This window comes from Mixophyes fleayi, chromosome 10 (genome assembly GCF_038048845.1).
Source record: "Mixophyes fleayi isolate aMixFle1 chromosome 10, aMixFle1.hap1, whole genome shotgun sequence".
Lineage (NCBI taxonomy): Eukaryota > Metazoa > Chordata > Amphibia > Anura > Limnodynastidae > Mixophyes > Mixophyes fleayi.
Genome location: NC_134411.1, coordinates 103,516,378 through 103,540,223, shown reverse-complemented (window position 1 = coordinate 103,540,223; position 23,846 = coordinate 103,516,378). Strand labels below are relative to the sequence as shown.

The following is a 23,846-nucleotide window of genomic DNA, read 5'->3' as shown; positions in this document are numbered from 1 at the left end:
TCTGAGAAGCTCAGTCTATGAGTAATGTTTACTCCTTGTCAGCAGCAAAGTGCCCTAGGAAATGAGACATATATTTCATGCACCCTCCAGAATATGACTGGACACAATGCAGATCTTCTTGGCTACATTTATGTTTTGCTACATCCTGATACAATGTGATACAGGTGATGAAATCTGGAGCTTTTACATGTCCTGATATAGACATGAAAACTTGCAGTTTATCAGCCAGTGACTGACAACTTCAGCAGCCAATCACAAGTCATGTTAGAGTTCTGTCCAGAGGTTTAAGTTCCAGCCCACAACAATTCTCTCATTCATAGTTCCAGAGATCTTCTTACTGGGCTGCAAGCACTGCTCATTCCTGAATAATGGGGACAATGATGAGAGGGATTATACTGTGCGCCCTCACACTGGGGGCTCTGGCAACAGGTAAAAAAAATAGCATGACTTTTATGGCTCTAACTGAAGGGCCACACAGGCGGCAGTTACATTGTACTTAGGATAGGCATAAGGCTGATTGTCTGTTCTACAATGTATCAGTGTGTGTGAGAATCTCAGGGTCTATGCAGCTACTAATGTATCAGTGTGTGTGAGAATCTCAGGGTCTATGCAGCTACTAATGTATCAGTTTGTGTGAGGATCTCAGTCTGTGCAGCTACTAATGTATCAGTGTGTGTGAGAATCTCGGGGTCTGTGCAGCTACTAATGTATCAGTTTGTGTGAGGATCTCAGTCTGTGCAGCTACTAATGTATCAGTGTGTGAGAATCTTGGGGTCTGTGCAGCTACTAATGTATCAGTGTGTGTGAGAATCTCAGGGTCTATGCAGCTACTAATGTATCAGTTTGTGTGAGGATCTCAGTCTGTGCAGCTACTAATGTATCAGTGTGTGAGAATCTCGGGGTCTATGCAGCTACTAATGTATCAGTGTGTGTGAGAATCTCGGGGTCTATGCAGTAACAGAAGGGATTGGGTAATCTAACACTAATTACATTGTGAATATATTTCTTGCTCCTATTTAGATGCAGATTGCTTAACAATAAATTGCATTAATTCAAATGTTGCCAACTGTAGAAGTTACATAACCTGCTCTATTGTTGCTGCAACCTGTAGGTGTAGAAATTTTTACATGAAAATGGTGCAAATTAGTCACAAAAGATGATTGAACTAACACAGAAGAGACAGATTCTGCTGCACTGATCCATGACCTTAGCGGCATCCTCCTATTTATATCACTATAGAGGCCACTGACCGGTAACACAGGTTATACTGTACATAGTTACCAGCTCTTTCTGATTTACAGGAACAGGTTTGAAATATTTGCCCCAACAATGTTTACCAACTACACAGTGCAGCTCTCTGTCTGCTGCAAATAATATGACTTCTCAGTTTCCACATTCCTTGGGCTTAATAAATGAACATTTATTGAGGAGTATTTAAATGACCACTAAACCACAACATGGAAATGTTCATATATGAACCAGGGAGGTAGATCACTGCCGCTCTGTTACAAATTAATAACCCACCGCTCCCAATTACAGACAACTGAAGCTCCGCCCATATCTTCTGCAGGTAAAACCACTGAGACTGAAGTTCTTGGTGTTACTATTAGTTCACCGGTCCTCCCCTGTGTGTGAATCCACACAGCAAGTGTGACAAGCTGTCACTCAATCTCTGCTCAGGTAGAGCAGCCCCTCCCTCCAAACATGGCAGCCTGCTGCAGAGAAGTGAGAGTGAGCATGGTGGACATATTTATTATTTATATACTATATATTATACAGCGCAATAATACAAATATGTTCATCAATATTAATGATAGTGTCAATAAATGACATTAAGTTCAGTGAAGATGACTTATTGTAGTCCATGGAACAGACTGAGCTGAATGTGACTAAACGTGGTGTTTTGGTTGTAACGTAGCATAGGATGAATGCAGGCAGTGATGTACGGTGTGACAGAGCAGCAAATACTGATGTCCGGTCTTCCCTCTGCTGTACAATTTGCATTCATGTCCTATAGTTACAGATATAGAATATCCAGCTTCCCACCACAATGTGAGGTCTTATTGTCCCCAGACATCAACTTATTACTGTGTCCCTCTCCCACACTGGCAGCCGGTTATCCTCCCACCTCCCTCCTGGAGCTGAGAACCCAGTCCTACAAGATTGCTGTATAACACAAGGGTAGAGTATTGTGTTCTGGAAGGAGTGCAAGCTCTATACATACAAAGCTTTCCCTGGTATTATGGCCTATACCTTATGCTGCTAGTTAGTGTATAATGCTGACAACTGTCCTTAATTTCCATGGACAGTCCCAGGTTCTCTAGGTTTGTCCCTGGTATTTGTTGCTGGAAATGCCCCTATTTTTCTGTATTTGCCAAGTGCAATTCCACTTTTTCTGCATTTCAGATGCATCTATTACCATCTACTCCTATTATCTGGGCTTCACCACTCTATATTTGAAGAGGATTTTGTAAAATGTAAAAGGTGCAGTGTTATCACATTCAGGTGCAGTGTTATCAATCTATAGGGCAGAGGTCTGTCTTTGCTCACATTACATGCAGAACTGTACCACACACAAACAAGTCAGTGCATATCAGTCACATAAATCAGATCCTGCCTTGTATAGCTTGGAGTGGATGACTTGTAGAGTACTAGGTCCAAGGTCAAGGCAGAGGCAGTAATAATCCTGGGTGTAGACAGAAGATTTCGTCACATGAACAGTTTACACTGAAAGGTTGGGTTAAAGAAACGCATCAATTAAATAGAGAGGTTGTGTATGTGTGTGTGTGTGTGTGTGTGTGTGTGTGTGTGTTCAGGCATGTGAGTATGTATCTGTGTAGTGTGTTTGTATTGGCTGTAGTCACTGTGTCACGGAATTGCAGAGATGGCCGCTAACCGGTATTAGCGCAACTGAACAGGGAGGCACGGAGTCTAACGTACCCCTGGTATTCACCAGGGACCCCCGCAAGGAGGTTTGGGCTTAGCTGCAGAGGGTATGGAGGTCGCGGTTCTCCAAGACAGTCACCGGTGTAGCGACAGTAGTAGACAGGCGTAGTCAGGCAATCCAGGTCAGAGCCAACCGAGCGGTGCAGTACAGAGGGAGAATCCAGAGAGAAGTCAGTTCAAGCCAAATAGTCAAACCAGCCGGGCAGCGAAGTACCAAAACGAAACACAGGAGAGTAGTCACAGGAAGCCGAGTCAGAACCGAATAACACTCTGGATCAGAAGTTCAGGAAACGCTGGAGCTGGAGTGAACAAATACTCTGGCACTAGACATGTGTCAGAGGCTGCTTTATATACCCTAATGTGCCTCCTGATTGGTTTAGGGAGATATTGGCGGTAAGACATGCTGGCTGCAGACAGGTGAGCAGAGATAGCATCCCGCTGCTAGGCAACAGCACATGGTTGCTGAGAAGGTGCAGGCGTCCGTCTCCTGCACCAAGTGTTAGTGCGGAGACGGCGCCTGACACACTGTTACCTGGCTCTGTCCTCTGGACATGGAACAGTGAAAGTGTAATGGATTTTTCTACCCAAAATGTAATGCTTCCCCCCCCCCCCCTAAACTAGCAGAACTGAAGTTGACACAGGACAGGGGCCCCTGCAGTGTACATGGACTGGGCCCCACTAGCTCTGTGCCCAGTCTTCCCTCTGTGATGAGAACAGCGGGAATGTGAGGAGCAAACAGCGCTGCCTTAGCAACTGACAAGGTGTTTGCATTTGACATGTGTCCGTGGATGATTACGCATAGAGAAGATGAGGTACAACGCTGGTGGGGCCACTTATCCTGAAACGTGGTAGTTGCCTAGAATATCTGTATTAATACATCCAGCATTGAAGCAGATGTTTTTCTGTGCAATATTTGGACTTAGCAGTCCACGCACTATTATTGCTGATGTGATTTTAGGACAGGAGGAGGACAGGCCCCTGTTGGAGACACAGTACGGAACTCTCCGAGGGAAGACGCTATCGGCGAAGGAGACGGACAGAACTGTACACGCTTTCTATGGTGTTCCCTTCGCGAAGCCTCCAGTAGGTCCATTAAGATTTGCAAGTCCAGAACCCCCCCAGCCATGGAGCTCTGTGAGAGAGGCCACAGAAAATCCCCCCATGTAAGTATACAGGAGGGGAATGGGTGAAGTTCAGCAGATTCTGATCTGACCTCAGGTTTGGTCTAATTGTCTTCTACATAACTCTCATAATCCTGTCTACAGGTGTCTGCAGAGTATGGAGGTGATGCGACAACTACTAGAAATGGTTAAGGTCAAATTGACGTTACCCCCCGTGTCCGAGGACTGTCTGTACCTGAATATCTTTACCCCAGCAGACCGAGAGGACAATGTGAAATTACCTGTAAATATGGCCCTCTAACCTAAAATATATTGCAATGTATTATTAATGCTTTCTTTACTATTTAAAATATATATATTTTTTTTTAGTGCTTTTATCATAAAAAATTTGTATATATATTTTTTTTAGTTTTTCTTTAAGTAAATATTGATTTTGGCTTTTACTTTATGTACATGAGTATCTATATTTGTATCCATTTATTATGTATTTTTTTTCATATACATCATATATAAATCTTGAGGATAATCACTTATTATTATATTATTAATCACCATTACAGGACTAGAAATGTGCCCCCATCTCACAGTACGTCAGATATGAGCCACAAATATATCTAATATTATGAGTGGCAATTTAGTAAAATGCCAGAAGCCAATCTACCGTATTGTATAAAGCAAGTGTCATACTCAGATTATTTTACAGGCCATAATTGCGTTGCTGGGTCTGAGTAAAATCTGGGGCCCGGCCTACTGCTCTAAACGCTCCTCTTATATACCATGTTCTTAGAGAAAGAGGGTATCAGCTGTTTCTGTAATATTACCAATTGTTCTAGACATTCCTATGGGTGCTGCCAATGTTGGGAAACTTCCTGGGTGTATTTACTGTGTACAGAGAAGCACAAATGTTGGATGGTTTTTTGCCCTCCCGTATTGGGCAGGTGGGAATTTGTAGATGTGCAGATCTTTGTATCTCACTAATGTAACGTTACATTTGATGCTTTTGCCCAGGTGATGGTATTTATACATGGAGGTGGTCTGTCGATGGGAGGGGCTATGATGTTTGAGGGCTCAGCGTTGAGCGCCCATGAAAACGTTATTGTTGTCTCTATCCAGTATCGACTGGGGATCTTGGGCTTTCTCAGGTAACTCACATTTTGCATGTAACATGCAAATTGCATAAATGTACACAGTAATTCATCATTGTTTTTTAGGCGCCATAAAATTCTGCAGCACTGTACAGTCAAAATTATTAATCAATCAAACTATATACCTAAAACCAGGACAGGTGCAGACGTGAGACAGAGGATAGATAGGGCCCTGCCAGTGAGAGGCTTACAGTCTACAGGGAGAGGGCGATGCTGAGACATTGAGAGGTAGTGGTACTTGGAGTGGACATGAGACTGGAGCTGGCAGAACATGCAGAGGCGGTAGTATGATACGGGAGGGGGAGAGCCTATAGTGAAGAGGGGGAATATGAGAGAGTGCTTAAAAGATTGACAGTTGGGGGAGAGTCTGGTCAGGTGGGGTAGGGAGTTCTATAAGTGGGGAGCAGCACGGGAGAAATCTTGGAGTTAGGAGTGAGAGGTGGCGCAGGTCCGAAGGAGATCTAAGAGGATGAGTCGGAGAGTATCTGGTGACGAGGACAGTGATATATAAAGTGGACGTGTTAATGAGGGTTCTCAAGGTGAGGTTGAGCTTTAGGCACTGTTAAGACATTTAAGTGGAGATAATGGAGATGCAGTAGCGCACACACAAGATAAAAGAGAAGACGAGCGGTCAGGGGAGGTCAGGTAGATTTGGTTTTCTATCTCCATAGAGGTGGTGGTTGTGGCTGAGAGAAGAGGTCTAAAGAGAGGACTGCAGAGGGCTGAGAACAGAGCCTCGAGAGACCCCCAACAAATAAAGGGAGTGCAGAGGATGGTGTCAGAAGTAGAGACACTGATAGACTGTTTGCAGAGTGAGAGATGAACCAGGAGAGAACAATGCTATGAGGTCCAAGGGAGGGAAAGGTGTTGCCTGTATGGTAAGCATCAGGAAAGTCGAGGAGGATGAGTGGGGAGTAATTGTCCTTTGACTTGGCTGAGATTGTTGGTCACTTAGTGAGAGCCGTGTCCTAGTGTAGAGGACTGAAGAGGATGAGGGGGGTGGAGAGAAAGTGGGTCAGGTGTTGTACACAAGACGCTTAAGTAGTTGGAAGCAAAAGTGAGGAGACAAACGGCTGAAGCTGGAGAAAGAGGTCGGGCCAAGAGATGGCTTTTTGAGTACAGGAGAGATGAGTGTACTTTTTGAATATGGAAGGAAAAGTGTCAGTAGCGAGGGACATGTTGAAGAGGTGATTTACGTGCTGCCAATTATTGGGAATCAGGGTATAAATTGACAGTGAATGGGTTTGAGGGGACAAGTTGAGAAGGAAGATGAGAAATGTGAACTCCTGGCCCTCAGTAAGAGGAGAGGAAGAACTGAGGGTAGGTAGGTGAGTGGTGGAGAACGGGGTGAGATCTGGTGAAAGGAGATTTTGCCTTTGAATTCACTTTGTGGTACATATTTAATAGCCACACTGGTTTGCATATAGATTTACACTAATAAATAGTAAAACATTTCATTTTTTTTTTTCTTTGTGGGTGTTTTTGTGGATATTTCCTGCTAGCCACAGAGATCAGACAGTTGGTACCACCTGATATAAACTTCCTGTGATTCTCTGTCCCAGCTCCGGTGATGAACGGGCGCCTGGAAACTACGGATTCTTGGATCAGGTGGAGGCACTCCGGTGGGTTCAGAATAACATTGCCGATTTCGGAGGTGACCACAACTCCGTCACTATATTTGGGGAGTCTGCTGGGGGAATCAGTGTCTCTGCCTTGGTATGTTCTATTTACTAAAATAACTTGGTTATATAGAGAGATTCTCATGTAGCTTAGTAGTTTCATATTCTAGCCATGAAGTCTGGTGGGTGTTATCTGTTTATCTAGTACATACCGACAGACAGAAATCTAAAGATAAGAGAAGAACCTCTAGGACTGAGCATAACTGAAAATATCGCTCTATTTTACAGAAATCCTATTTACTACTAGACAGCACAGGTATCTTTGTAAGTTCAGAATACCAGACGTTAAGTGCAGGTTGTCTCTCCATGTAAAGAGCTCACCCAGGAAGTGACTGATGAGTGTATAGTGCTCTGACAAACCTACTGATATAATAATATCCTTTTATCCTGATTCTAGAAACATGATTGTTAAGCTCTCATCTCTTCTCCCCCCTCTGTGTTTTTCACATGTTTAGGTGGTATCTCCCTTAGCCAAAGGCTTATTCCACAAAGCCATTGCGGAGAGCGGTGTAGCCATCATGCCAGGTTTGATGGCCAAGTCTGTTGAGGAAGTTATTTTTATTAGAAATGTAGGTATATTTTCCTTCTAATGGAATTACCCCGTCTGTGTTTATAGCGCCAACTACTGTGCCAATAACGGCATTCTTACGCCAGCCAATACCAATACCTGGTGGCTGATACATCAACATCCTTCCTGTACTATTTGCACAAAGATCCATCTATTCATGGGGAAAGAAACTACTAATCTGTGCTGTTGGGGACCCTGCTCCTTCCACTATATAACTCTCAGTCTGTGGCTTCCTGCTGCCTCCATTCCCCTCCTCACATCATGTCACTGCCCCTGTCACATGCAGCCCTCACTTATATAATCATGAGTGGACACTTCATTGTGTCCTACAAGGTCTGCACACTTGGGTCCTTTAATGCTCTATACTGCTGTAAATAATGTGATCTGCTCATCTATAGGTTGCTCTATTCCCATCCTTCAAAACTGTGTTAAGATGCTAATCATATGGACCTCAACAAAATGCTGTCAACTAGTAATTGTTTGGAATCATTGCAGTTCTTCTTGTAACCAAATTAAATGTTACTCTTGCAGATAATTGCAAACGTGACTGGATGTGACCAGAATACATTGGTGGATTGTTTCAAGACAAAATCTGAAGAAGAGATCATCTCTATAAGTTCTAGCCTGGTACTGTAATGTAATCATATTGTCCAATATCATAATATCACACTGGGCAGATAGAGAATGTTGTATCAATTATTATCATCCAGAAGAACCTCAACTTTCACTTAAAGATGCATTAAATGTATATTACTGGTTGCTACATATAAAACAGTGACTGTTAACATTCATAAATATATATTGTATGCAAACATTAATTTAGATAATCTGCGACATGACTACAGGGGAAGCATTTTTCCTGTGCACACCAGACTTCCTGTAAGTGAGGCTATTGGGAGACTACATACATGCATTTTATATGTATTCTTGTGACTGTTTACATTGGATTTATATCAATAGATTCTCTGATACAGAGACAACAATTCAAGGTTTCATTTATGATGCAACATCACTGAAGAGAAATTAATCAGTTTCATTACATGGTCTCATATTTCTCCTCCAGCGGGGGCAAGATAAGGGAACAGAGGGGGGGTCAGGGGTACCTAGACCAAGATGAATACAGTAAAATCGTGTTATATCTCCCGTCATTGAGAATCTGCACACGTTTTTAGTTTTTTTTTGGGGGGGGGGGAGCGGGGACTCTGTAGTTGGGGTTCACCTGTACTTTTGACATGACCATTCTCTATCTCTACAGAAATTCCTCACTGTGACTGGAAGTATCGATGGGGTGTTTCTTCCAAAATCTGCAGAACAGATTTTGGCTGATAAGGAGGTTAATAGTGTCCCATTTATGACTGGTATAACGGAACAGGAATTTGGTTGGATCCTTCCAATGGTACAATATTACTTACATATTATTATTATTGTTGTTGTTGTTGTGTTTTCCAGGATTTGGAACGGAATTGGTTAGAAAATGTTATTGTCATTACTTCTTACATTTGGTGTGTAGAGCGCCATAAACATGAGTGTCGGGGACAGTGTGCTCTCCACCTCTACCAGCTTCTTTTCCCATAAAGATAGATATGTTTACCCACTCGGTTACCCCCATGTCTTGTGCACACGTCTGATGTGTTTATGGTAAGTGCCGGTACTGGGAGGAAAGGATGCTGGATTAAACAAGTTAATGTCAGAGAAAGTGGTAAGACAAATCCATACATTCAGACCCGGGAGGGTAGTCCTGAGAAGCCAGAGCTGGGGAGGAAGTTGTACAAGCCAGGCTCCGTAACCAGAAGGTATAGGTAGGATACTGGGTCACAGACACTCAATGTGACAAGTGATTCCATGATGGCATCAGTCTAATATCAGAACGGAAGTAGGGACGTATGGGTGATTAGACACATGTTCATCTAGTGGATGTAGAATTGTCTGTGTGCCACCTTAGATGCATTACCAGTAGTAACAGTGTCTTGCATACAATAGTTAATATGGTTACAAATAAGCATACAGCCCTTGTGACTAAGTGTGTAGCCTCATTGGCTCTACCTTAGAGCCTGCACCAACCTAGCAAAGCCCGAGGATCCTAGTGACCATGCAGATTCAGTTATGTCAGTGAGCACAATGTGTACGTGAGGGGAAATTCTGGAAGGAGGCAGCTACCCCAGGAAAGGATTGTGATAATAGGAATCTGTGACACGGGGATGTTAAATCTGTGTTAATTGATATGTGTGTTTTGTTGGCAGGCCATGAATATTACCGGAGTTAGAGATGGAATGGATAGAGAAGCTGCCCATGAAATGCTAAAAACCTTCCCCATTCTGGTAAGATCTGTACAGTCTATGGGGGGAATTCAATTAGCCACGAAGTCTCACGACTATTTCTGAAAACACTTTGTGGCGGAGATTTTGACAGATCTCTTGTCTTCCTTTTCCTCTCGCTCCATAGAGGCGCAAGGAGAAATGAGTGAAGATTTCTACCGTAATATAGGAAAAAATACGCATCCGCGATGTTGTGAGGAATATCACAGCTTATTGTAGTTTGTCACTGTTCTATTATATAAATATTATACTGCAGGAGGAAACAATGTGTTAGGAGACTTAGCTTTCCTTACATCCCTTCTCCCCTCGGTCTGGTACCTGCGCCCCTCATCTCACCGTGTCTAAAACTGCAGAGTGAGGTTTTGTCAGAAAAGTGACGAGAGACGACCATGGTGAAGAATGAATTATATCTTTATTGCATATTTAACCATTCCTGTTTCTAACCTATTGTGAGACCACATAATGCGGAGGTGCTAGCAAACACCGTTTCCTCTCTTGTAACATCATGTTCCTATTGATATTACATCTGAGATGGCAGCTACCACACGTGAAGCATCATTTTGCTCCTTGTGATGGCGGAAGCAGATCATTGATGGATATTGCACAGTCTCAGTGTCCTCTTAGTCTCCTGACTTTAGACATTAATGAGGCTCCAATGAGCAGTTTTTTAGAAAAGAGATGTAAAGCTGTAATTAAGTTGTAGGCCCTAAAGTGAACGCAGGATTGTAGTGTCATATTTATTGTTGCTGATATGTGCATTTAATAATCATAATCCTCACCATTTATTTATATAGCGCCACTAATTCTGCAGCGCTGTACAGAGAACTCACTCACATCAGTCCCTGCCCCATTGGGGCTTACAGTCTAAATTTTCTAACATATACACAGACAGACAGACAGGCTAGGGTCAATTTGATAGCAGCCAATTAACCTACCAGTATGTTTTTCGATTGTGGGAGGAAATTAGAGCACCCAGAGGAAACCCACGCAAACACGGTGAGAACATACAAACTCCACACCGATAAGGCCATGGTCGGGAATCGAACTCATGACCTCAGCACTGTAAGGCAGAAGTGCTAGCCACTAAGCCACAGTGCATTTCAATCAAGTCTACAAAGTGTTGTGTGTAAAAATCAGAATAGGACCATGTACTGTGTATGTGCTTTGCTTCCAGTTTGTAAATGAGTCTCAGAGCAGAATTCAACACTGTCTTGTATTATCAGAGCGTGCACTCACTGTTACCCTAATATAAATGATAACGAAATGCTCGTGTGAACCTTTCATCCACTTTTCATTCATCCACTTTTCATGCATTTTGGATTTACTGTATTATATCACAAGTGGAGGCAGAGATCTGTGAAAGTGCAAAACTTATTAGTACACTTAAAACCATTGTCAATTCTTGTATGGTTTCGGAGTCCTCAGGCCGGAGAGATGTAGCAGGATTGCAAACTGGTAGCAGAGCGTCGGGAACTCTGGATAGAACACACAGAGCAGGTGTTGGAATCTCAGGGAGCAGAGTGTTAAGAACTCAGGATTGTACACTGGCATCAGGGTATCGGGAACTCAGGATTGTCAGAGTTACACCCCAATAGTGTAACTTATCAGCTCTGGTACCTGTGCAACAAATGGGTTATCGATCAATAGAGAAGAGACACACTCAGTTTTTTAGGGCTGAATGAGAATCAATTCTGACTGCCCCCTAGTCAGAAGGCTTTATTTATACATGAAAAATGTGTTCGCAGGCACATTTGTTATCTAGAAATGATTGCATTTTCTAAGGGGAAAATTAGACATAGTATCAACAAAAAGAGTCTATACATCTGTTGATTATTCCTCTTCTCAAGAATGCTGCTGTAAATGTCAAGGCCTGTAACTCCTGTAACTCCTTATCTTCAAGGACGGTCCATAGCCTTAGTCTCCACCACGGCCTCTGGGCGTATTGCCAAGCTCAGCATATTCACATGAGAAAGAAACAGAAAAGCTGGTGTCAAAATCATATTCAGAAAAACCATGAAAGCATCTTTTATTTTACAAGTTTGATCAATATATGTACTTTTTACCATATTAACTCTCACAGATCCTCCTTTTTATCATACTTTTAAAATGCTACCTGTCTCTTTATGTCTGTGGATTACACCTGCACTTTGCCTACTTCAATGAATGGAATCCCTTCTGGACCCTAGACGCTGGTAAAGATACATTCAGTCAAAGTCTTATAATTCACATACATTCATCTTATTATGGTATGACAATAGGAGGTATCCGGGGGGGCTTAGTAATATAAATCAGGGGTAGATTAGGTATGAAAATATGCAGTGCGCTCGGCAAGTGTCTTAGTCACTTATTTCACAAAAAGGGGATCACCTTTTGTGCTGCATAGTTTGAATAGGAAGGTGAGAGGGTAAGGTATCAATATAGCTGAAAAGGTCTGGGGGCGCAAAACATTTTGTAGGCAATAAAGCAGTTCCATAAGCTGAGTAGTAAAATGATTATACATAGTATCAATACTGGGTGTATCAGCATATTTAACATTGCATATACTGTGGGGGATGCCCCTGTGAATACATCCCACCAATGCTTTTCCAAATCCTCCTTCAATTTGGTAGCCATGCCTCTTAGCTCATTTCCTTCAATAATAGTTACCATTTTAGCATGATTATTGGTATAATTTACCTGTTTAAGATGCTCATATAGTTACTTGGTTTCATTAATTACCCTCACTATCATCCCTATATCTAGGGTCAGTTGAGGTAACGTTAAATCATTATACATGAACATTTTGTCCACCTGTGTCATTTTATCTTTATAGAACATTAGCAACTTCCCTTGCCATTGTAAGTGTGTTACATTTATTAAGCACCCTGAGAACGGGTAAGCTAGTCCATAAGTTTGTGTTATTGCTTCATCATATGTGATGAGACAAACCATCTGAGGAGCCACCTCTATTAATGTCTCATATTCTTTTTCTTTTGGATGCAATGTCCATATACAAATGCTGGTATTATGCTGTAGTAAACATGGTTCAAAGATAACAGTCTGTTGTGGGCATACTGGTCCCATGTCCGTGTCATCACAGAGGTCTAAATTATGTGACCTGTTTTTGTTATTAATATAATGTCCCTTAAATTCAGGTGTCCATAGGTTACCATCCTGCAAAATCATGGGCATAACAATAAATTTACATACTTGAACTTTTGTTTTTATTGTATATGTTTCTAGAGTCCCTGCACAGAAGGTTCCTTCACATCTTATTTTTCTTCCATCTAACTTAAACCTTCCTTGGTTTGTCAGATTAAACATTTTTCTATAGAATAATATGTTTCCAGTCATAAGCTTTGTTTGTGCAGTATCCTTCTGCTGCTTTTGATACAAATATTGCAACGTACACTGGGTCCAATTTACAAATTTCGTAATGTTTACTTGTGTACTCCAGCTATTGAGTATGGTTCTGTTGTATATCTGCAAAAACTCTTTATCCCACTGTATGTTTTTAGTCAAAGGGTTGAAGACTGTGGGCATCCAATCAGCTTGCATATGAAATATTTTACTGAGATCTGCTCCTGTTTTGCTAAATTTCGTGTCTATGACCTCAGTGTCTATTGTATTCATTATGCCTAATCCTGTCCCTGTAGCTCCTAACACTCCCGCTTGCACTTTTTTTGACTATGTGCCGGGAAAGTAATGTTCCACCTTATTATTTTTCTTTGTTTTCTTGTTCCCATCATTAGACATGTAGATGGGACCCTTACAATTGTGTTGGTTACCACCTTAGGCTGTGATTGCAAAATATAAAATCTAAGCCTTAACCCTAAGGTGGAATTTTGCATCTGTGTATTATTGGCACAAACTATTACTCTATCTTGATAGTTTGTAGCATTATTGGTTTGGTTATACTTTATAGTATCAGTTCTATTTCCACACTGATCTATTTGATTCGTTGCCTCATAGCTTTCTAGCCATTTCAGAAAAGGCTGCTCACAACATTGAGTTTCATTGGTACCTTTTAACTCAAAAGTACTATTCAATTCTGCTGCCCATGGAAAATAGCACCCTGTTTTGGGTGGCCCACCAAACAATATTTCATAAGGACTCAACTTAGTTTTTTTATTTGGGGTTATTCTTACAGAATAGAGAGCTAAGGGCAGACATTCTACCCAGGATTTACCAGTTTCTCTCATAGCTTTCTGTATTTTTAATTTTAGTGTCCCATTCATTCTGTGCTGTTGCTCCCCTTCTTTTTTTCCCACTCTCCCTTTTCCGTGGGCATTGCTTGTTTCTGTAATTGTTTCAACACCTGCAAGTCTATTGGTTTCCCTCGGCCTAGGGTGACCTCATAGTATATGGCTACTGCTTTTAAAGCTGCATCCTTGGCTGCTTTATCTGCTAATCTATTACCTTTTACTTCAAACGTTTGCTCCTTAGTGTGTGCTTTTACCTTTAAAATAGCCACTTCTGTAGGGGCTGCTAAGGCCTCAAATAATGCTTTTATGAGGCTTGCATGCTTTATTGGCTTACCATTTTCCCCCATTAAGTTCCGGCTATGCCATATGGGGCCAAAATCATGTGCTACCCCAAAAGCATACCTGGAGTCTGTGTATATATTAACTCTCTGCCCTTCAGCCATAATACAGGCATCTATCAAGGCCTGAAGTTCTGCTTCTTGTGCTGATTGCCCTGGGTCTAAGGCCTCTTGGACGAGTATTTGCTGTTCAGTAGTTACAGCATACCCTGTTTTGGGTTGCCCCTCGTGGTAGTATCTGGAACCATCTACAAATAAGATCATATCAGGATTTGTTAGTGGCTCTTCGAACACATTGGGAAGCCCTTGATGCTTAGAATCCATCAAAGCTAAACAGTCATGAGAAAAATTTGTAGTGTGATCTGAGCCCTGCGCATTAAACTCCTCACTGAAGTCATCATGCTTATGGCTACTTTACAGACTACTACTCCCCTCTTTTAAATCCTCTTCCTCATCCTGTGGTAACAGGGTGGCTGGATTTAATACTGTACATCTCTTGATGGTGAGGTTACTTGGACTTAATAATGCAACCTCATATTTAGTAAGTCTGGCATTTGACAGATGTTTGGTTTTAGCTTGATTTACAATTTCTGTTACTGCATGTGGTACTTGTAATGTGAGGGAATGGTCTGACACTATATCCCCCACTTTGTCTTTTAGCAGAACGGCCGCAGCTACTGCTCTTATGCATGAAGCTGAACCTCTGATTACAGGGTCTAGTTTTCCTGAGTAATACCCCAAAGGTCATTGTTTACCACCGTGTTCTTGAGTTAATACACCGTGTGCAAAGCCCTTCTGCTCATGACAGAATATACAAAGGGTTTATCATAATTTGGTAACCCCAGGGCTGGTGCTTGTAAAATGATTGCCTTTATTTGGAGAAAAACATCAACCTGTTTATCTGTAAGTTGCAATGGGCCCTTGTTATTACCCTTGGTGGTTTCATACAGAGGGTCTAATAATGCAGAGATGTTGGGTATCCATTCTCTGCAATAACCTACCAAGCCTAAAAAGGCTCTTAATTTTCGCACTGTAGTGGGCACAGGAACATCTTTTATAGCATTTATTTTGTCTGCTGTAAGGTATTTTGTTCCTTTTCCTATACAGTGTCCCAAAAAGATTACTTGGGATTGTGCCACATGCAATTTATCCTTGCTTATTTTGCATCCTACCTTATGTAAAAACATAAGTAGTTTTATTGTTTCTGTTTTACATTGTTGTTTATTTGTTGCACACAATAACAAATCATCCACATATTGTAACAACCTTGTCTCTGGATACTGTGGCTGCCATTGCTGCATTACTTTCTTTCAAACCATCTGATATAAAATTTGGTTTAAAAAAAACCAAAAATAAACTTAAACACTATTTCATATTCAACTTCAATGTTAGTCCATTTCTCCTTTTCCCTTTAAAAACATCTTCTCACCTTCTTCGACATACAGAAAAACCACCTAGTTCATGCATTTGCTATGCGAATAGCCCATAAACTCTAATATCTCTTTCCAAAACAAGGTAATCATTTCTCAGCAGAATCTACGTTCTTTAAATCCTTCATTAGTTTATACTTATGTTTGTTGTGGCTGTTGACCAGAATATATTGCAAACTTCTATTCATTGGAAGTTGGATCAATGCAATCTGGATTGAAAGGGTGCTTTGTAGCTGGAGATCTGTGAAGAAAAAACTTTTGCATAGAGATTAACATTTATTCACTAGGAATTACAGTAACTGTTATTAATTCACATTGAACAGCTGCTAATACGACACTTGTTTAAAAGTTTCTCTTTGTAGCTTAACTGTGACGCTATGCGTTCCATGCAATGAAAAACTGATTTCCTCAAAAGGGCAGTCCCCAATATCACAAACAGGGAATGTCAAAGTGACGAGACCTGGGCGAGTGTTCAAAGCCACTCCTTTCTCATCATCTCTTTGTAAACCAAATATTCACACATATTTTCAGATTCTGTGATTTCCATGTTTAAAATACAAATATATATTCACAATTCTCGCTCACAGACGACATTTTATCTCGTAACATTTTAACGCCATTTTACACAGATAAAAACAGCTTGTAATATCTCTCCATGTAAAGCTCACTCCCACAATTCTCAACTTCATTAAAGAGAAAGCTATTTTTCTCAAAAAAACAAAACAAAATTACTTTGTTCAAATACAGAAACGGCTTGTTGGACCCCAGCCAACTTTGTTCTGAAACCAGTAATAGTGATGATAATGTACATTATTTACAGTCTTGTGACGAACCAAAGATTTTAAAACTTCTTTTCATCTCTTCAAAAGCATTACATTTACAACTGTACAGCTTTTTCAACCTTGAAACATGTCTCTTGTAAAACAGTCAAGACAGACAAACACGGATCTCCCTCACACGCAGTAAGAAGGAGATAAAACTCACATACAGAGAAAGAAAATTAACTGCTATCTTCCAGCCTCCTGCTGTGGAACTACAAGTCCCAGCATTAGACTAAATACACAAGGACAGAACTCTAAGAGTAAAAATAAAGCTTTTTACTCACCATATGGATTTTGTCCTCTGTCCTTGGGGATGAGGTGGTCCCGTGTGCCAGAGGGTCTGGATATATTGAAGATCCTGGACGAGCCCCCACTGAAACTGTCAGAGTTACACCCCAATAGTGTAACTTATCAGCTCTGGTACCTGTGCAACAAATGGGTTATCGATCGATAGAGAAGAGACACACTCAGTTTTTTAGGGCTGAATGAGAATCAATTCTGACTGCCCCCTAGTCAGAAGGCTTTATTTATACATGAAAAAGGTGTTCGCAGGCACATTTGTTATCTAGAAATTATTGCATTTTCTAAAGGGGAAAATTAGACATAGTATCAACAGAAAGAGTCTATACATCTGTTGATTATTCCTCTTCTCAAGAATGCTGCTGTAAATGTCAAGGCCTGTAACTCCTGTAACTCCTTATCTTCAAGGACGGTCCATAGCCTTAGTCTCCGCCACGGCCTCTGGGCGTATTGCCAAGCTCAGCATATTCACATGAGAAAGAAACAGAAAAGCTGGTGTCAATATCATATTCAGAAAAACAATGAAAGCATCTTTTATTTTACAAGTTTGATCAATATATGTACTTTTTACCATATTAACTCTCACAGGATTATATACTAATAACAGGATGGCAGGAATACAGGACTGCATACTTCTTAGCAAGGTCAATAAAACACAGGATACTAGGTACATTAATGGAGCACTAGACCTACCAGTAAAATAGCATAAGCTCCACAATGATCAGGCGCTAATGGTAGGAAAAGTTCAGCCTGTTTGGGTGTCTTGTGGCTGAAATAATAAGTTGCTCTCAGTAGAGTATTTTTCCAGGAAATAAATACACATAAAGCATACAGTGATACAAAATATAAGTAGTGTATATAGTGGTTTTATGTGTCCTTCAGTTTATAGACCGCTTACGACATGTAGCATGGTTACAGTCTATTCTCTGTTACACCAAATGTGGATGGAACTCCTTATCCTTCTATGCTCCAGCACAGAAATTAGGGATACAATGTTATTACCGGGTGGTGGTAATCATTTAATTGGCTGTCACAATGACGACAGACTTTACAGCGATGTTAAAATACAGATGAATATAACAGACAAGCACACAATGTAGACTTATCTTCTAATACACAACACAAAATCTACATTTGCCGTCTAACCGACAGCGACTATTTCCCCAACGCTTAATGCCCGGCACATCTAAGATACAACTTCATAAATCTCTGTAGTAAGAAATTCCGTCACTTGTAATAGTGAAAATGGCATTTTTTAAAAGAGGCAATGGCTGGACCCACCACCTGGATTATATTATACGGGCTGTCTATTAGATAAGTCTACATCGTGTGCTTGTCGCTATTATACTCATCTGTATTTTAATGTCGCTGTAAAGTCTGTCGGCGTTGTGACAGCTGATCAATCCTACCACACCCGTTACCAGGCACTTACAGGTATATTTATATCAAGTTAACCCGTGCATGATACTCATGCATTCTAGTCAAATCAAGCTACTTAAGGTGTTAAGGTTCTTGTCATGCATTTGGGCCATAGCCCAGGCCTCCTCAGGGGAAGAGCGCCCTTTTTTAACGTGGTTTTGTCCACATGTCGCCACCTCATCATTCTTCTCCATCACCTCATCCTTCATTTTCATCGCCACATCTATCCAGATGTCTATCCAGACATCTGGATAGATGTCCTGAGTATCACACTCCTCTCGCTCTGTCACCCCCGGCAACCACCAACCACTCCCCACTGTCACCCCCGGCAACCACCAACCACTCTCCACTGTCACCCCCGGCAACCACCAACCACTCTCCACTGTCACCCCCGGCAACCACCAACCACTCCCCACTGTCACCCCCGGCAACCACCAACCACTCCCAACTGTCACCCCCGGCAACCACCAACCACTCCCAACTGTCACTTCTCCTTCAAGAAATATATATATATATATATATTTTTTACATCTTTATAAACATTTTTAACAATTAACAAATTAAATTAACAAATTAAAAACATCTTAGTATACCAAATTTCAGCCCTTTCTGAATTTTTTTTTCCACACACACTAAGAATTTAGTAGGTCAGTGTATAACTCTGCCCAGCAGGTGGCGCTGCAGCTTGGTTTTATTTTTTCCACACACACACACATACACACACAGACAGACTAACACACGCCACTAAGCATTTATATTATAGAATCTTGGTCCTGCCGGTACACACCCAAAGACATGCCCTGTAGCAGTTATCATATATCCAATAATACTAGAAAGTATAATCTGTTTTATTTATCTTTTTTGCTCTGTTTTGTGAATCTGAGACAACCTGTATGTGAGATATAAAATATATATATATATATATATATATATATATATATATATATATATATATAAAATCAGTTACTGCACACTGCTGGTCCATAGATCACACTCTCAGGTTAGCCTTTCACCTGCACACTAAGTTCTCCTAATACTTACTGTCTGTGGTTCTTTTACAGGAAACTGATACATGTAACATAAGTCTGTGTTGTAATTTTTATTAATTAAATACAATAGAAACAGGCATAAAACTACATAAAACAGCTTCATTCTGTATAGAGTGCAGAGCTGGGATTGTCTCACTTTGTTTCCTCACATGAAATAAGTGTTACAATCCCGTTTCACCCCGTTTGTCTCGGGCAGTTCCTGTTGCTGTTTGTGTCCCATGTTCTGGATCTTGTAGAACCTGAAATCACATCTGACATTCTGAAAATATTTCAGGGTTCACTGTCCAGCGCTTCATCTCTGCTGCTGGAGGAATATCTGGGCGATGCGACTGATCCTGCTGAAATCCGCAGCCTCTTTGTGGATCTGGTCGGAGACTTAATTTTTGCAATACCGGCCCTGAAGACGGCTAAATATCACCGAGGTAGGAGACTGGGCCAGGACTTAGTACAGCTTAATGTGGATCTATAGCAGCTTATCCTTATTTATGGAATGTTTCATTCCTTATGAAAGTGTGTGTGTATGTATATATATATGTATATGTGTGTTCGTTCTTCTCATTAGACAGCATCATTTCCTAATATATTAATTTGGAGTCAGATTCAGTGTGCTGCTAGCTAAACCGGCCACATTTTACTCATTAACATACTAAGTGGAAGAGGAAATGATTGTGATATGACATTATATAATGTGGAGATTGGGAAATACATTCTGTTAGACAAGTTATAAGGGACCTGTTACAAGGTTCTGTCATGTTCTTTTTGTTAGCAGAAGAACTAGGTTCTCCCTAGCGCTATGTTCACTTGGGAGATATCCGTTTATGCGCCATTCTCTCTCCCATGCAGGTTTCCTCCAGGACGCAGGAGAGCTGTGAGCTATAGAGGAAGCCGGCCCGGAAGTGCGCTGTCTACTCTAAAAGCCCAGCTCACCTTACAAGTCTAACTTTAATACTGTAGTATGTTTGTCCTGAGCCAGCTCTACACCACATTGCTCTCCTGTGTGCGCTGGAAGAAGCCTGGCCGCGAGAGAGTATAGTGCACAGAATACAATGCTCAGTCCGTGCAAGCGGTGTTCTAGGGAAACCATGTTTTTGACTTAATACATATTGTGCAGAGCAAAAATATAACATGGTAAGACCTGGTGACAAGTCCACTTTAATCCAAAATTTCTATTCCATACTTCCCAACTGTCCCGAATTTAGGCGGGACAGTCCTGATTTGAGGGTTCTGTCCTGCCATCCTGATCGGGACAGCTTTGTCCCGTGGGTGGGAAATTTGGGAGGTATTATCTGCATGTCAGACCAGCAGTGAATGGGTGCCGTTCAGTGATTGGTGATTGGAGGGGAGGGCAGGAGAGTACGAAGCAGCCTGGTAGACATGCCCCCAGGGATGGGGCCACACACCCCTAGCGATGTGGCAGTGCCCCCATTGTGACGTGTCCAACCCCCTGTCCCAGCTGAAGAGGAGGCAAGGTTACGGGGTAGGGTATATTTCTCCTCATTTGTTGAATACACAGTTTTGTTTTATGTCTCTTTGATTCTTCATATTGTGACCCTGTCACTACAATTCTCCTCCTTTCCAACAGACGCCGGTCACCCAGTCTACTTCTATGAGTTCCAGTGCCGTCCGTCCATGTTTAAGGATTCTAAGCCAGCGTTTGTGAAGGCCGACCATGGAGATGAGTTGTTCTTTGTGATAGGAGGGCCATATCTGGAAGGTGGTCTGTTCTCAGGTAATTTCCCTAAAGGCTGAGAGGAGCCCTGAAATGGGCGTGTTATAGGAATGCCTGGCACACGTCCGGCACAATATGGTGTCTAGGCAGGAAGTAGGATAGAATCTGGCAGTAATAAAGTCATGGAGATCAGTAACGTCTGGTCATAAAACCAGACCAGACAAGGTAGATAAAGGAAGGAGGTGTCATAATGCAACAGACGTGATGAGTAAACAGAGGTGGAGAATCCGGCTGTCTCTGAGCCTCAGTCGCTGGGAACACTGGAGGGGACCAGTAATGTACGGTGACGTCACAGATTTCAGATGGCAAAATAATATTATCCTTGATTAAATACAGGCCATGGGTTTGGGGAATATTAATGGAACTTAATGTGGCAGGAAATTGGCACCATCCCAGTTCTGATTTAAGACAACTACCAAAGTTGATGGAGGAGATTATTTTATTTATATTATAATCCTCTATGGGGCTTATTACATAAGACGGTGCAAAGAGCAACAATGTGCCTTCATCAGGTATCGGTACGTAGCGTCCCATTCCTCCAAATCACTGTGACAAGGTCTATGGGTTACACCCAGGAGGAACATGTTGCTGCTGTGCGCTGACAGCTCATATTAAATAGATCGTTTTATCTTCCTGGCTTCTCTCACACCTGAGAAACACCAGAGTGCACCCACCCATTGTCTGTCGTACACACATAGAAGGGATCTATTTTGCATGTTGTTTTGTGGTCTTACTAACACCGTTATTGTATCTCTGTAGGTGCCGCTGAGGAAGAAGAAAAGGTTCTGAGTAAGAAAGTCATGAGATATTGGGCCAACTTTGCCCGCACTGGGTAAGATATCTGCTGATTTCCCCCTCCCCCCCCCCCCCCCCCCATCCCTGACACAGTATCTCCGCCCGGTGTGGTCACTTGTCTGAGCCCCAATACTGGGTAAAAGATCAGAGACCACAGTATTGTGACTGAATATCCAGAGCCCTTGTACTACCAAGGCCCCTTCTACATTCACTCTTCTCCTTATCTAAATCCAGTGGCTCAGTTGTCATAGGATGTGCGCTAGTATCAGATACTAATATAAAAGGGGTGAGATGTGGACTGGGAGCATAAGAGTCTTCTAAACAGCAAATATAACCGTCCAGAGGTTACAGGTCGATCTGGAGCCATCGGACAGATGTGTTTTCTATCCCATGTCTGCTCTGACCCAACAGAATCCATATCGCCCTTTGACACTTTATGTTCATTGAGGTGTAAGAGGTGTAGTGCTCAGGAGACTCATACTTACAGGAGACTTGGAGGTCTATTTATGACCAAATGTATTTTCCTTGCGTTAGTTATCATTTGTTATCGCAGTAATAAGAAATTATATAACATGCCTATTTATTAACATTGATCGTTAGGAGCCTGACCTGGCGAATAGTTTGTAGTAAGTGATCACAATCAGTTTACTTACAGATTCTAATGGTCTGTGCAAAATTTTGGGATTGGGGAGTGGGAAGCCTGCTGGGGAGGGATCACTCTCTTGCGATGCTCTCCTCGTAGGATAGAACAGCTAACGCCATTGTCGGATAAATGGCGCATAATCATATTCATCTATGAGAACTGGATTTGTGAATGATGAGGCTGGGACTAAAAAAGATATCTGCTGCAATCCGATAATAATAGCCTTGTTACTAACTAATGTGGTGGTCCCCTAAAAACTGCACAAGATTGTGTAATCACAACTTCTAGCCCTACTTCTTTACTCCCTCACTTATGTGCAAGTCACTTCGTCCTTTGGACACCAGTCTGTAGAGACTCTTCCCTTCTGACACTTTTTTTTCTTTTTAACAATCTCTGGTTTTATCTTTTTCAGTAATCCCAATGGGCCAGGGCTCATCAACTGGCCTCAATACGACCAAGTCGAAGGTTATCTGAAAATTAATTTGGAGCAGGTTCCTGCAGAAGGACTGAAAGCTGAAAAATTTAAATTCTGGACGACAAGTCTTCCTGAGAAAATGCAGGAGCTGCTGAAGGAAAGGGAAACCCGTTCTGATCTGTAAATGTCCCCAGATCATCCCAGAAGTAGAGGCTTACAGAGCGTCTTATAGAAAGATTGAGACGGACCAGCCCAACATACTCCTAACAGCACGGATGTTCAAGGAGCTGTAAGCAAGTAACAGAATTACATCTTACTAACCCTGATAAATATTACATCTGACTGACCGTCTTATCTTTAATCTTGATACTGTGAAAAATGATCAAATAAGTCATTCATTAAAGGGAATAAATGTATTTGTTGTTTTCACTCTTATTTCATTTCAAATTGCTGGATTTGAACCTGCACACAAGCTGCGTTTTAAAAAATAGCGCAAAACTCCAGCATTTTCATATTGAATATTGGTGTAAGTACGATCTGCCTAAATGTGTGTTACTGAATGTAGGCAGAGAACAGATTACAGTATCCGCACAAGTGTCTGTACACTAAAAGGTCACATCAGAACACATACAAGCAATAAAAAATTTAGGAACTAAATGAACAACTCTTAACAGTATAATCATCAATAAAACAATATGGATTTAATTGTGTTAACATGGTTTTTCTTATACATAAATCAAGATGCATTTAATGCCTGTATATACAATCTGTTTTTAAAGCATCTATTTTTGTATACTATAAAAGAACCCTTATTGTACTACATAATAGTGCACACTATCTTATTCCGCTCCTGGCAGTGGCAGATCCAGGGGGGGTGCGATCGGGGCAATCGCCCCCCCTAGCAGGGGCTTGCTGCCGACGGCTGCACAGTATGTGCAGGTCCGTTCTG

The 23,846-nt window shown here is 41.5% G+C and overlaps 1 protein-coding gene across 1 annotated transcript; it reads left to right on the top strand.

Moving 5' to 3' along the window:
* The first annotated feature begins 320 nt into the window (after positions 1-320).
* Positions 321-23,313, top strand: LOC142104610 (fatty acyl-CoA hydrolase precursor, medium chain-like). The gene is made up of 13 exons (XM_075189387.1): positions 321-429; positions 3,905-4,109; positions 4,212-4,350; positions 5,076-5,209; positions 6,775-6,928; positions 7,347-7,460; positions 7,991-8,086; positions 8,715-8,855; positions 9,700-9,777; positions 19,590-19,737; positions 20,898-21,044; positions 21,804-21,876; positions 22,895-23,313. The coding sequence occupies exons 1-13, from the start codon at positions 369-371 to the stop codon at positions 23,079-23,081; spliced, it is 1,677 nt and encodes a 558-aa protein (XP_075045488.1). The 5' UTR covers positions 321-368; the 3' UTR covers positions 23,082-23,313.
* The last annotated feature ends 533 nt before the right edge of the window (positions 23,314-23,846 follow it).

Excerpts from the sequence above, each read along its gene's own strand:
- LOC142104610 (XM_075189387.1), top strand. The coding sequence starts at position 369 with ATGGGGACAATGATGAGAGGGATTATACTGTGCGCCCTCACACTGGGG. Across the intron at positions 8,087-8,714 it reads TCTCTATAAGTTCTAGCCTG|AAATTCCTCACTGTGACTGG; the intron begins GTACTGTAATGT and ends CTATCTCTACAG. Across the intron at positions 19,738-20,897 it reads GACGGCTAAATATCACCGAG|ACGCCGGTCACCCAGTCTAC; the intron begins GTAGGAGACTGG and ends CCTTTCCAACAG.